This window comes from Cladosporium halotolerans, assembly GCF_011745625.1.
Source record: "Cladosporium halotolerans strain TM138-S3 chromosome Unknown Sca1, whole genome shotgun sequence".
Classification (NCBI taxonomy): Eukaryota; Fungi; Ascomycota; class Dothideomycetes; order Cladosporiales; family Cladosporiaceae; genus Cladosporium; species Cladosporium halotolerans.
The window spans coordinates 1,312,912-1,326,783 of NW_027191452.1; the positions used below are offsets into that span (position 1 = coordinate 1,312,912).

Genomic DNA, 13,872 nt, shown 5'->3' on the forward strand with positions numbered 1-13,872 from the left:
GCAACCGCCATTGGTTTGATCAGTACGTCAATCGATGCCTATAATTTCAGTTCGTGTCTGCCTGAATGCTGTGCCTGCTGCGGAACGTCGTTGCTAGAGTCAAAGTTTCCAGTCCGAAGATCATGCTGTTTTCTCACGCCAAATTTGACAACATTCTCTACATGCGCGCCAAACGATACCAAGGCGAGTTATGTTGCGTAATAATGGTCATCCAGTATGTCTTCACCTTTTCTCCTGTTGGTGGGTAGTTGAGTCCTGGAAGTAATAGATCCGGATGAGAATTGACTAACCCTAAGTGCAACCCCAACCCTAACCCTAAAAAATCTTTGAGATATCATCATCGATTTTAAAGAAAGGTGGACAGCGAGGTATGGCTGAGCCTTTAGCAAGGCGAAGACACTTGTGAAAAGCAGGTATGAAACCGACATGGTTGACAATCATGTTCGATGCCTCGGATGGAACGATGTTGTTATAAGGAAATCGTCACAATTGTCCACGGGCCTCGGCAAGTCGCGCAGGGTCCCCCGCTCGGCCATCACCACCATCAAGCATCAGCAGTCCGTTTCCTTGGTGGGAATCATTGGGTAGAAATGAGAGTACTGTCGAACGAGCTCTTCCTGTATGCTCAACCCCAGAGAACGCGATTCATCCCGGTCTATGCACAAGTGCGGCGCCTGCATCAAAGCTCAGGACACCGGAATCTAGACGGCCAGAAAGACATCAACAAACAGACGATCTCAAACGGATTCACGCCTATGGCCGGGGATAAGTCGAAGAGTAATCAGGCTGCCGTCCCTAGACCATCTGCGTCGGTATTACTAGTGTCGCCTCAAAACCAGGTCCTGCTCCTGCAGAGAGTCAAGCAATCATCATCTTTCGCCTCGGCCCACGTCTTCCCCGGTGGCAACGTCAGCGAGTTTCACGATGGCAGAGCGCCTGAGCCCGCCTCTGCGGAGCGACATGTTGATTCAGAGGTCTACAGAAAGGCTGCCATCAGGGAAACCTTTGAAGAATCCGGCATTCTCCTAGCACGAAATGCTGGCTTCGGAAGACTGATTGAGGTGCCCGAGGCCGAGAGAGAGGAAGGCCGGAAACTGGTTCACTCAAACAAGGTGCCATTCGAGCAATGGCTAGCTCAGAAAGGAGGTAGAGCAGACATAGGTGCGTTCTGAGTCTGTTCTTTGGTGCCGCAGACCTTGGCTGACCATGAGAAGATGGCTTACTACCTTTCACGCGCTGGGTGACTCCGACCAATGTGCCCAAGCGCTTCACAACTCAGATGTATATCTACTTCCTGCCCACATTATCAGGCACGCCGCTTTCCGCCAACGGACAACCCAACTCCAATGCAGAAGACTTCGAGCCCGAGGTCTCAATACCTACGCCGACCACAGACGGCGGCGTGGAGCATACCACGGCTCGCTTCCTCCCTGCATCTGTGTGGCTACGCCTGGCACAAGAAGGGAGGATCATCCTCTTCCCGCCACAATTCTTCCTGCTGCATCAGGCAGCCCAGCACTTCGACAACCTCACAGCACCTACGGCTTACGGCAGTATCACAAGAGACACCGTGCCACGCGAGGAGCTCGAGGCCAGAAGAAAGCGTCTGGTAGACTTTATCAAGTCCGGTAGCCCGCCTTGGACAGAAAAGTGCATCAGTCCTACCGTGCAACCTCCCAGAGGTGGCAAGCGAAGGCAAGACGGCCGAGTGGTGCTGGGCCTGGAGAGGCCTGGACCTGAGCTCGAGGCCGCTAAGTTAGGCAGAAAGGGGCACCTTGAGGACTGTGTGCTGCTCGACTTCAGGAAAGAGGGACCGAGGAGAGTCGCGGTCATCAGCAGGGAAGAGGCTATGCAGCCTGAGTCGAAGATATAGACACAGAATAAGCGGAAGAATTCCCGACAAAGACGTGGATTAGGCCCGATACAAGAAAAAACCAGAGGTTGATTTGCTCTCAAGAACAGTAATATTAGGGGAGATGTAGGTACGCAAGGAGTCACACTCGCCACTGGGTTCACCGTATGGCGGCTCGGGTATGAACTATGAAGGTCCTTGATTTGGTCTTGCAAACATGTTGAGGCCAATAGCACCGAAGTGCGACTGACGAACGCTCCAGCCCACAGAAATGCCAGGACACAAGACGTGACACTGACATCCCGCTCTCCGGAGAGACCTCGTGTGTATCCCGAAGGAGGAGTAGCTGGATTGTCTGCTTGCGGAGTAGAGTTTAAGCACATCGAACGATAATTACCTTTCACTTTGAGATGATGGCAGCAAAAGCGTGCACAAAGCTTTGCCCTGATGCTTCGAGTATCACCTGTGGATTGCATGCTCAATCCGATATGAGGGGTGAAAGAATCCTGACTTCGAGTCGGGACGAAGTTTTGAATGCCCGCCAAGCTTTCCGGGCTTCGAGCGGTTGGCTGACAACCGAGCGCAGCTCTCGCGTCACAGCATCGCTTTCGCGATTCCGACTGAAGCCCCGCGATTCTTTGGAATAACAGATAGGACACCTTCAGACGCCTTTTCAATTGCGACACATTACCCTGCAAGCATGGCCGACACCGAGATGGACGTCGACGCTCCTCAGTCACCTGTCGAACGCAAGGTCGACCAGTCGCAAGCCAACAGCGACACCCGCACCGCCGAGAACGCAGCCGCAGTACGCAGTATTGAGGGATGGATCATCATTGCTACGAATGTGCACGAGGAGGCTAGTGAGGAGGACGTTCAGGACATGTTTGGCGAGTTCGGCGAGATCAAGAACCTCCACATGAACCTCGATCGCAGAACAGGTTATGTCAAGGTGAGTGAGGGGAGGGATAGCTCAGCGCATGTTGGAGGTCATCATCTTCTATGATGCCTTACTCTGCGGGCATCATATTTCATTCGGGTCGCTGACGTTACTGCGCACAACAGGGGTACGCCCTCATCGAATACCCCACCCTCGACGAAGCAAAAGAAGCCATTGAAGGCGCGAATGGCAAGCAGTTGCTCGAGCAGACGATTGGAGTAGACTTTGCGTTTGTGCGTCCGCCGCCAAACAAGAATTCAAGTGCTGCTAGAGGCGGTAGGAAGTCAGACAGGCGCCGGAGCAGGAGTCCAGGCGCAAGGCCGGTGAAGGATGACGAAGATGACATCGACTGAACGAAACACGCCTTTGTTTCTATGCTCTTGGAGCTGGAGCAGAACAACCGGGATTAATTTCGGCGATTTGGAACCAGCAGTGAGCAGAGCTTCCTGCCAGGATGGATAAGGATGACCAGGCGCCGACCCGAGGTCGGCAGAGATAGCCAACGTATTACGAGTAAGGCTGAAACACCCCTCGTATTTTTTTCTTGATTTTTACTGACTTATCTGCAAGACAGATTCCCTTCGGCTGATTCACAATGCCCTTCCCCGAGAGTGAGACAGCGGTGCCTCCTTGGGTTTGTCGAGCTCCGCCCCGGTGGGGTGCGACAGGGTCCCTTGATGAACCAGCATGCACAATGGGACAGTCAGGCTGTGCCATGTGAGGTTTTGACATGTGCGAGGCACCGTCACATTCGTATTGATTCGAGAGAACTACAAGCCAACCAAAGTCGTAGCGTCCAAGTGTAAAGAGATGCTGGCTTAGGAGCTGGCCAATCTCAAAAAGAGAGATTTACATCGGAATGAGCGTTCTGACCAACATTCTATCTTCAGATGGCTTGTCGCTTGTGCAATTGCGGATCTGCGACAAGACCCTCTAGTTTTTTGTCTCCAAATATGCTTCAACATTCCGTCATACCCATGAACCGAAAGCGCCATATGGAGAACTGGAGGCATCGAGAACGAAAGTTGGTTCTGTCTAGAACGATGGTTCTCCTCGCTTTGTTCTCTCGGGCTCATATCCTGTGCCAGCCGGCCAGTTCATGCCCAAACCCAAGGACGGAGCTGGTGGCCTTAAACCTCAAAAGAGCAGGCTTCAGGCCAGAACGCTCCAGCGATCTCGAGAACGCGTGACTTTGATCATAGCCTCAGAAGTCGGACTGCCAGGGAGTCGAGGCTCGGACTGTACTAAATATCTCACTTCGCTAAGGCAGACACAGCACGCGATCATTTGTTATGCTGCACCTGCACTCGTGCTGCTTGACAGCAATTTCGACGTTCTAAGATGAGTGCAACCGCCTAGGTAATCAAACCAGTTGCCCAACGCCGACCCTATAACACCGGCGTATTATTGCACTGCTGGACAAGCCCGACGGGCCAGACTTTTGACCAATTCAGATAGAGATCGACATTCGTCATCTAAAGCCGCGAGACATGGCTAACCCTCGTCACAAATTGACGAATTTCCAACCAGCCGGTGTCAATCAAGGACCCGATCCGGGATACGCATAGGACCGCTCGCAGTATGAGCGCTCGGTGGAGACCATTGCGGCATCCCTACCGTCGCATCCGAAAGCCTTGTTTATGGGCCATATCGCCAGAGTATATTGCATGAGGCTTCGAGCCTTAGCAAGGCACGTTCGGGGCATCTCTCAACGACCACATCGAAGCCCAGTCATCGAGATGGCACGACAAGGAGACTTGCATCTTATATCCGCTGTTCCCAGATGAGCGCTGTGTATGAGCAATCTGATGTGGAACATTTTGATGATGTGTACTCGGTCAGACAACGTTTCTGATCCGCGACATGGCACGTTGATGTCAACAACCATGCGAGATTCTGGCAACGGCGCAACTTCACAACGTCGAAGCATCCGTGCAGAAGCCACAAGAGCTAGGTGCCAGTCCTGTACACCTGGAGTATAACCCGTCTCGTCTGCTCTCTTTCCTTTCTTTGCCTACGCCTGAGTTTCAGCAGTCAGGTAACGACGACGTCCATTGGCTTCGGCCACACATTCATTCATTCGTTCATTTTTTCATTCATTCACTCATTGCATACAACTCATCATACCACATTCATTACATAATACTAATACGTGACTTTCACGATGTCCTTCTACGCTAGAGCTGCCACAGCGGCTCTTGCGACCAGGCAAGCCCTCGATATTCCATCCAGCATCTACAGCATGGTCTCCGATGAGCTCAATGAGCGTAAGTTCAGAGTACACCTGAAAACAAAAACTATCACTAACCGCAGTAGTGCTCAACGCCGGTGGCATCTCTACGCTCGGTACTGCCCTCGCTCAAGTCCTTCCCGATGGCCTTACGAACAACCCAATGCCTGACGGCAAGCCTTGGGGCAAACGGAACTCTACAAACACCAACTACTATCTCGAGACACCAGACACCGGCGTCACGCGCTACTACGACTTCACTGTTTCGAAGACCCGCTGCGCTCCTGACGGCGTGGAGATCGATTGCTTGTTGGCGAACAACCAATTCCCGGGTCCGACTATCGAAGCCAACTGGGGTGACTGGATCGAAGTCAAGGTGCACAACAATCTCTCGGATGCAGGGACTGCCATGCACTGGCACGGAATTCTGCAAAAAGACGCTCAGTGGATGGACGGTGTTCCCGGCTACACTCAGTGCCCTATCGCACCTGGAGAGGATTACACCTACCGTTTCCGTGCCGACCTCTACGGCACCAGCTGGTGGCACGCTCACTACTCCGCTCAATATGGTAGCGGTCTCGTTGGACCAATGGTGATCTACGGCCCGAAGAACGAACAGGACGACCTGGATCTCGGCCCCGTCATGCTTCAGGATTGGTTCCACACTTATTACCAGGAGGAAGTCGATGGCCTTTTCAACGAGATACCGAACGCTGTCGTTCCCCGGGGAGACTCCAACACCATCAACGGCAAGGGAAGCTACCCCTGCTCCAAGACCGACAAGAAGTGCAGCGATGATATGCCGATGGCCACCTTCAGCTTCCAGTCCGGCAGAATGCACCGTCTGCGCCTTATCAACCCCTCTTCCGCTGCCACACAGAAGTTCACTATCGATGGCCACAGATTCCGTGTCATTGCAACTGACTTTGTCGAGATTGAGCCCTATGACACGGACGTCATCACTCTGGGCGTCGGCCAGCGCAGCGACGTGCTCGTCTACGGCACCGGCGAGCCTACCGACGCTGTCTACATGCGTGCCTTCAGGCCGACATCCTGCGCCCTCAGTAACGGCGGTGAAGAGGTTGTCGCTGCGGTCTACTACGAGGACGCAAACCGCAAGCACCTCCCTGACAGCCAGCCCGGCCCGAACGCCTACAACGAGTACTGCGGCAACGACCCGCTCGAAGACACCGTGCCTACCTACCCTCTCGAGGCCACTGAGCCAAGTGTCACCGAGATCGTCCCGGTGCAGCTCAAATCCAACGGCAGCCACCTCGTGTGGTACATGGGAGGCCGTACTATGCGCGTCGATTACAACGACCCTATGCTCTACGACGTCAACGACGGCCAGTTTGAGTTCGATTTCATGAGGAACGTCCACAACTATGGCAGCAACAAGACTATCCGTTTTGTCATTGAGAACACTGGTCCTCAGCCTCACCCAATGCACTTGCACGGTAAGTCAACTACTGAATCATCGTTTGGATGACAACAGTCACTGACAACAACACAGGACACAACATTCAGATCATCGCCGAAGGCGAATGTGGAGACATGGGCACCATCTTCAGGGAGACCATGGGCGGCGCTGGTGGCCCTCCCCAGGGCAACCCCAACGCAGGCGCCGTTTCCAAGCGCGAAAGCGTTGACGACCTGCTCAGCGAGAACTCCCGTATCATGGGTAGTGGCGAAGCAGGCGAGACCCTTGGGCAATTCGGCACCTGCTGGGACGGCAAGGTCACCAACCAAAAGAACCCGGCCAGACGTGACGTCGCCCAGCTCATGGCCAACTCTTACATCGTCCTGCAGTGGAACCAGGATAACCCCGGCATCTGGCGTGAGTACACCTTGTTCGTTGATGCACCTTATGGCAAGATCACTGACCATTTGAATAGCGCTCCACTGCCACATCGCATGGCACTTGTCGGCCGGCTTCGTCTGGACCGTCCTCGAGCGTCCAGAGGAGCTCGTGGGCAAGATGCCCGACGTGCAGCAGGACACCTGCGCCGGCTGGGATAAGTGGAGCAACAACCACCGCGTCGGCCAGATTGACTCTTTCTGATCTACCAAGCTCAGACTTTCGTAACTTTTCCTTATTGGTGGGATGCTTCTTGATCCTTTCACGGCTGTTCCCTGGAAATACTTTGATACACAATATCACTTTCGTTCATGATCATTCACATCGTCCTCGATGCTTCCACATATTCTCTCCTATTATCTCATCGTGTGCTTTCGCTCCAATTCGTCTTCACCCGATGTGACAAGCACAGTCCTGACCTTGCTCTTTGCTCTGATCGATAGAGCACGTGGTAGTTGAAGCGCCAGCGGGTTCGCCGCGTGGTTTCCACGCAAGGCCTTAGCTGAGAAGGCACTGTAACTTTGATGAGCTCATCAGAGAAATGGCAACCTTGATGGCGGGCTTTGGTTATTAATCATGGAGCAACCTGATAATGTAGACTTCACCTCTTCTCGGCTCCTTCTAGGACAATCGCGGCTGTCTTGTCTAGCTCCTACACCAAAACCTATCTTATTCAGGTCACTGCCGTCGTTTTCAGATTGGCCGACTAGTGCAAGTCTGCTCCCGGAAGCGATGTAATGACCACGATGCACGAATTTGCACTCATGAGCCCTCTCGCGCAGGTTGAAGTCAACAAGCGGTGAATTGAGCGCTACTTCTCATCGCTCTTTGACGTATACCATTCAATGCATCTTTACTAAAGCCAAGTGCCTGTCACCTGGTCACGCTGGCGCACCGCTTCGAGATACCTCGCCCACGTCCTCCAAAGGAAACAGGGCCATTACCATCAACCGCCTTCTCACTCGGACCTCGCGTCTTGACGGAAATGATAGCCCTATTCAAGTGCTTTCATACGCTCTCTCACCAGCCCTTTCCAGGACCCGATTCCCCTCGCTTCGCCTGAGGCGCCGATGAAGCGCAGTGTCATCATCGGTTCTGGAACAACAAACGCTTCTGCCCCACCTGAGCTTCGAAGCTGACGGCGCAGCGCCGCAAAACCGAGCTGCAACGACCTGGCCCGGACGCATGGGAAGGAACCCCGAGTATTTGGAATCTATCTGCGCGGGCAATATCGCCTAGGCACTTCGACGCACGGCTGCGACGAAAAGATATCGTCCGGCACGCCACTCATGGTTACAATGAGCCGAGCGACGCCTGCCTTGTCAGCTCCCGGTCATCTCAATGGTCCACCAGCTGTTTCTCTTACGAAAGGCGTGAGAAACGAGCTCGCAGGCTAGGGACGGATCCCCAGAGCTGTTCCAGGGGAAAGCGCATCGGAATACATCGCCGCCATGCGACCGACCTATACAGTACAGCGCGCGGGTCTGACTTGGGCCCATCCGCACCAATGACAATTCCAAAACCCACCGGAGCTGTGATGTCAATCGAAAGCCTGCTTGCCCCGCCTGTGAACGGACGACCTCAAGGGTTATCGAAGGTGGGGTGAGAGTGGCTCGCACACTTAAGAAGGCGACATGTAACCCACTGTTGCGCTCGCCTTTCCTCTCTTCTCTTGCCATCCCAGATCAAAACCCACCAAAACAGAATCAACCACCAAAGCACCACAACTATGTCCCAGACCTTCGCCGCCCAGTGCCACTGCGGCCACCACAAGTGGGAGTGGACCCTCGGCGCCGAGCTGCAGAAGCACGTCCTGTGCCACTGCGACACGTGCAAGATCCTCTCCGGCGGCCCCTACACCCTCAACCAGATCGTGCCCAAGTCCTCCCTCAAGATCACCGCCGGCGGCGAGCCGTCCAAGTACTCCTACAAGGGCGACAGCGGTAAGTCTAGCAAGAAAATGTTATTCGGTCAAGGAAGGATGTAACACTGACAAACGCATTTTCAAAGGCAACTCCGTCAACTGCTACTACTGCCCGCACTGCACGACGCACATCTACCACCACCAGGAGGTCATGGGCCCGGACACCATCATCGCGCGCACCGGCATCCCGGCCGACGCCCGCAAGAAGTTCCCCGTCGCCGCCGAGATCTACGGCAAGGACAAGCTTTCCTGGGAGCCTAAGATTGCGGAGACCTTCGACGTTCTGCCTCCGTCGTAGAGGAGTGCGATGTTTGAATTTGATGAAATAATGAATCGCGGTGAGGTTGTCTGGTAATGGAAGAATGGAACGAAACGGCACGTAATCAAACGAAATGAAATGTTGGATTGCGAAAGGATTCACGTGGTGATGAAGTTGTGACTTTGATGTACTGCGTTGCTGTCTATGTTATTTTCGTGAGAGGGGGAGTATATTATTCTTCGTATGTGACGGTCTTGAGCTTCAGGAACTCCTCCAGACCCCACTGTGCATTGAAACGGCCCTGTGGAAATTGTCAGTACGCATGTTCCCATCGACTGAGGATTGTGTAACTGGCAACTTACCCAGCCGCTCTTCTTCACGCCGCCGTGGGGAAGCGCTGCTTCGTCGCTGGATAGAAAGTTAGTCAAGCTCCCATCATAAGCTTCCAACGAAGACGAGCACTTACTGCACACTCATAGAGTTGATGTGAATCGCGCCGGATTCCACCTCCCTCGCGATCCTCAGACCCCTGCCCAAGTTCTCCGTGAACACCGCACCGCTGAGCCCATACTCAGTGTCGTTCGCAATCTCGACCGCGTGCTCGTCGCTATCGACGGCAATCAAGCTGACAGTCGGCCCAAACGACTCCGTGTAGAAGATATCCATCTCCTTCGTCACATCGCTGACAATCATCGGGCGCAAGCGGAACTCGCTCTCCTCCTTCGCGCCCACATCGCCATACAGCACCTTCGCGCCCTTCTTCTCCGCATCCTCGCGAAGCGCCTGGTTCTTCTGCACGCCCGCCTTGGCAACCAACACAGGCGCCTCACCAGACGAAGCGTACACCTTCTCCGTTGCCGCCTTGAGCGCCTCGCCGAACTTCTCCAGCACGTCGCGGTGCACGAGGATGCGCTCGGTGGACATGCAGATCTGGCCGGCGTGGAAAAACGAGCCGAGCGCGCACTGGAAGGCCGCCTTCTCGAGGTCCGCGTCCGCGCAGACGATCGCCGACGCCTTGCCGCCCAGCTCCATGAGCACGGGCTTGAGCTCCTTGCCCGCTTTCGACGAGATGAGCGAGCCCACGCCCGTCGAGCCCGTGAAGTTGATCTTCTTCACGGCCGGGTGCTCGATGATCGTGTTCGTCACGGCCACGGCGTCCTGCGGCCGGTGGTAGATGATGTTCAGCACGCCGGCCGGCAGGCCGGCTTCCTGCATGATGCTGCCGAAGACCAAGGCGCAGCGCGGGCTGAGCTCGGAGCCCTTGAAGACGGCCGTGTTGCCGGCGGCGATGGCGTACAGCCACGCGCGCGAGCCGAGGATGTACGGCGCGTTCCAGGGCGCCATGCCGTAGATGACGCCGAAAGGCTCCTTGAAGACGAAGGCGCCAGTGCCGGGCGTCTGGGTCTGCGGGATCGCGCCGTGGATGTTGGAGACGAGCCCCGCGACGCTGCGGAAGACCTCGACGGTCGTGAAGACGTTGAAGTTGCTGAACATGTCCATCGCGCCCGTCTCCTGCATCATATAGCTCTTGAGCTCGTCCGCGCGCGCCTCCATGATGTCGGCGGCCTTGAGGAAGATCTTGCGGACCTCGGCGGGTTTGGTCTTGCGCCATGATTTGAAGGCGCGCTGAGCGGCATCGACGGCGTCGACGGCTTCTTTCTTGGTCGCGCCGTGCGAGGACCAGACTTTGTCGCCGGTGGCGGGGTTGACGACGTCGAAGACGGCCTCGGTGGTGACTTCTCGGCCGTCGATGTAGAGCGGGAGGGGGCCCGAGGGGGTGGTGGCGGCGGCCATTGCGGAGGTTCAGGGCTCACGGTGGCTAGAGGTCGAGGGGGGTTCGGCGGGGGTCCTGTCCAGGCTTGACCGCGCGGTGTTGCGGTGATGGAGGCATCTTGTAGGAGGGCGGCATGGGATGGCCGCCTATCGGGTGGGTAGCTGTCGTTGGTTTGTCATGGCGAGGGGTGTGCAAGGCCCTGAAGTGGGGCCGGGGGCTCTGACATTGGACGTTCCGAAGAGAGCAGCACAGGATGGCGTCGGAGGCGAAAGCTCGGTTGGCAATCCGGCAATTTGATGGCAGGAGCGCAGAGTGTCCGTAACACCCTTGCCCATCTGCCGGCGACTCTTGACGTGGGGTTAAGACGCAGGAAGTAGTGTGCGAGTGCGGCTTTGCATGGACGTTGGAAAGATTAATATCTTCAGCCAATGGCCGGTTGATGGCCCGTTCTTTACACGTGCAGCGCCCTGACATCTAGTAGTCGCCAGCCAATCGTCGGTATAGCCGCTTTAGCATCGCCAATACCTACCTTACGCGGCGAAGTAGACGCTTGCACAGACCGAGTTTATACATGCGACACGTAGAATGTCAAAGGCGATGTCCAAGGCAACACTTGGTATCGTATTTCGAACAGACCTTAGGCGATACTTGCGCCAAAACTAGGGACCAACAACGCACAAAAGCAAGATGAACTCGAGAATCTCGCCTTCGAATGCTTGTTCGAATGAAGTTCTCTTTCGATCCATACAGGTTCCTTATGATATATGCAGACGCAAGAAACACTAACGTAACCTGTTGTCGCACACAGCCCGCAAAGACAAGATGATAAATACAAAACAGCTGTCAATGTCGCATTAAAAGGCCGTCAGCCCGTAAAAGAAGATGGCTGAGAACAATGCCACAAGAAAATGCGCAAACAAATGCCGTGCCGCCGCACCATACATGCATATGATGCGGCCAAATAGAAATTCGTATTTTATGGAAAAAGATATCGCAACATGCAACCCGACTCGCGGATGGTTCAAAAGAAAACATCAATCCCAATTTTTGTCCAGCGCTCACAGAGCGAAGACGGCGACACCAGCCGCGATGACGAGGCCGCCGATGCTGGCGGCCATGTTGGAGGCGCCGCCGGTGGAGGCCTCGACGTTGCTGGGGCCGGTGGAGTTGGTGCTGGTCATGTTGCTGCCGGTCGGGTAGGCGGCCTTGGACATCGTGGAGCTGCTCTTGAGGGAGGAGGGCACGGTCATGGCGCCGGTGGGCTGAACGACGGAGCTGTTGCTGGGGGTGCCGGTGGAGGCGGCGGCAGTCATGACGGGCGCGACGGAAGAGTGCTCAGAGGTGGCGGAGGTGACGGCGACGGAGGCGGAGCTGGCGAGCGCGCTGTACGAGGAGACGGCGGCCTTGCTGGCGGAGGAGATGGCGGAGAGAGCGGTGCTCTGTGCGGAGGCGTAGCCGGCCGGGGCGGAGGACTCCTCCTTGGCGTTGTAGTGGTCGTTGGAGATGCCGAACTGGGTGGTGTACTGGTACTGGCCGGTCTTGTCGTCGATCAGCTGAATGCCGTAGCCCTTGGCGCCCTCGGAGGGCTCGAGGGTGTCCTTGGGCTCCCAGGTGTAGCTGCCGCTGTTCTCGATCTTCTCGGCGATTGCGTAGACGGGGATCAGGTTGGAGGCCGGGCCCTTGAGGAGGACGAGAGAGACGGTGCCATCGGTGGTGGGCTCCCAGGTGACAGTGAAGGACTTGTCGACGGGGACGACGCTGTTGAGGCCGGGCTGAGAGATGGGGTTACCCTTGGGCTCGGAGCCGGTAGGCGTGGTGTAGGCAGAGGCCAGAGGGGCCAAGCAGGCGAGGCCCGCGGTGAAGAGGCTGAACATGCGAGGAGACATTGCGGCGAGTTGAGTTCGAAGGTTGAAATGTGTAGGTTTGGAACGTGCTACTGCCAGGGAGCGACTGGGGTAAGGGTAAAGTAAAGAGTGTCTTGGAGTATGAATACTGCGGTGGGTGGTAAAGAGTGTGGCTGAGAGAAAGATGTCTCAAGATGGGCAGTAGTGAACGGCGCGACGGAGGAAGAAGAGGAAACGAGAGCGCATACGGGCTCGTGTACCTACAAATACATCGGGGCTAAAATGGCATCTTGCCGCAAGGGGTGCGCGAGGCGTTCGATAGCGCTGACTTCGCTGAGTCGAAGGATCGTGGCAAATTGCACCTTCGTCAATGGACCGGTGTGAAGATGGAGTTCGCTGGTGGTAGCGCGGCTGTTTAGGAGGCGGACAAGGGCAAAGCACGGCGCGCTATGCCCGGAAACGCAACTCGGGGCCAGCCGTAATTGCCGCTAAACCCTCCTTACTTTGGGCACCGTGGTGCAGCCCGCGCATCATCACGGTATATTTAGGCTCGCTGCGGGTGCGGGTGATTAAGCATCGTCGCGTGAAGCAGATCGTGATGTGGCGGACGCCTTTGCGGAGGGCGTTGTGCTGGATAGGCCTGCTGGAGATGTCACGGCCTCAAGGTTCGTTGCGACGCCAATCACACAAAGCTGAGACAGCCGCCGACGCCAAACAGGCACACGGATGCCGGCAGGAGAGCGGCACCGCGCGGGCCGTGACAGCGGCAACTCCCATAGCAGGGCAATACCGTCTGTTCGTCGATGACATGGTTTGGAGATGAACGCGGTCGGGGAAAAAGCGCGCTTTGGATGCTGTGTGCTGGTGGTCGCCAGTCCGTTTGGGCATCCAGGAAGACTCAGCCGCGTCACGAGACACTGACGATGGACGTGCTGTGATTGTGCTCTCCAGATGCGTGTTTCACCGACTCCACAACGAGACGACGAGAATAGGCGAGCCAAGTCCAGCAGTCGCCAGGCCAGCATCGTCTCGCCATGATACCAAGAGCTGATCCTCATCAGCTGGCTGGACGATAGACCGCTGACGGAGGCTCGGGAGGGCGCGGCCAGTTCAGCTGTAGGCAGCTCGTAGCTCGTTTAGAAGGTTGTGTGGTGAAACCCGTGCAAATCCGGCTTTCCGAGGCTGAGATGC

The 13,872-nt window shown here is 55.8% G+C and overlaps 6 protein-coding genes across 6 annotated transcripts; 4 read left to right on the forward strand and 2 right to left on the reverse strand.

Moving 5' to 3' along the window:
• Positions 1-533: 533 nt before the first annotated feature.
• On the forward strand, positions 534-2,277 carry WHR41_00485 (uncharacterized protein). The gene is made up of 3 exons (XM_069369091.1): positions 534-1,161; positions 1,215-2,031; positions 2,115-2,277. Exons 1-2 carry the CDS (start codon positions 591-593, stop codon positions 1,871-1,873), a joined length of 1,230 nt encoding a protein of 409 aa, XP_069234001.1. The 5' UTR covers positions 534-590; the 3' UTR covers positions 1,874-2,031; positions 2,115-2,277.
• Positions 2,278-2,421: 144 nt separating this feature from the next.
• On the forward strand, positions 2,422-3,722 carry WHR41_00486 (uncharacterized protein). Its single transcript, XM_069369092.1, has 3 exons — positions 2,422-2,804; positions 2,918-3,305; positions 3,363-3,722. Exons 1-2 carry the CDS (start codon positions 2,553-2,555, stop codon positions 3,143-3,145), a joined length of 480 nt encoding a protein of 159 aa, XP_069233998.1. The 5' UTR covers positions 2,422-2,552; the 3' UTR covers positions 3,146-3,305; positions 3,363-3,722.
• A 1,217-nt stretch (positions 3,723-4,939) lies between these two features.
• Positions 4,940-7,084, forward strand: WHR41_00487 (uncharacterized protein; the record flags this gene model as incomplete). The annotated part of the gene is made up of 4 exons (XM_069369093.1): positions 4,940-5,059; positions 5,109-6,479; positions 6,536-6,859; positions 6,918-7,084. The coding sequence occupies exons 1-4, from the start codon at positions 4,957-4,959 to the stop codon at positions 7,082-7,084; spliced, it is 1,965 nt and encodes a 654-aa protein (XP_069233999.1). The 5' UTR covers positions 4,940-4,956.
• Positions 7,085-7,862: 778 nt separating this feature from the next.
• Positions 7,863-9,331, forward strand: WHR41_00488 (uncharacterized protein). Its single transcript, XM_069369094.1, has 2 exons — positions 7,863-8,823; positions 8,891-9,331. Exons 1-2 carry the CDS (start codon positions 8,610-8,612, stop codon positions 9,100-9,102), a joined length of 426 nt encoding a protein of 141 aa, XP_069233992.1. The 5' UTR covers positions 7,863-8,609; the 3' UTR covers positions 9,103-9,331.
• Positions 9,188-11,138, reverse strand: WHR41_00489 (uncharacterized protein). Its single transcript, XM_069369095.1, has 3 exons — positions 9,530-11,138; positions 9,426-9,471; positions 9,188-9,364 (listed from the first exon to the last, which is right to left on the reverse strand). Exons 1-3 carry the CDS (start codon positions 10,855-10,857, stop codon positions 9,296-9,298), a joined length of 1,443 nt encoding a protein of 480 aa, XP_069233993.1. The 5' UTR covers positions 10,858-11,138; the 3' UTR covers positions 9,188-9,295.
• Positions 11,139-11,895: 757 nt separating this feature from the next.
• WHR41_00490 (uncharacterized protein) lies at positions 11,896-12,723 on the reverse strand (the record flags this gene model as incomplete). The annotated part of the gene is made up of 1 exon (XM_069369096.1): positions 11,896-12,723. One exon carries the CDS (start codon positions 12,721-12,723, stop codon positions 11,896-11,898), a length of 828 nt encoding a protein of 275 aa, XP_069233944.1.
• Between the last annotated feature and the right edge of the window lie 1,149 nt (positions 12,724-13,872).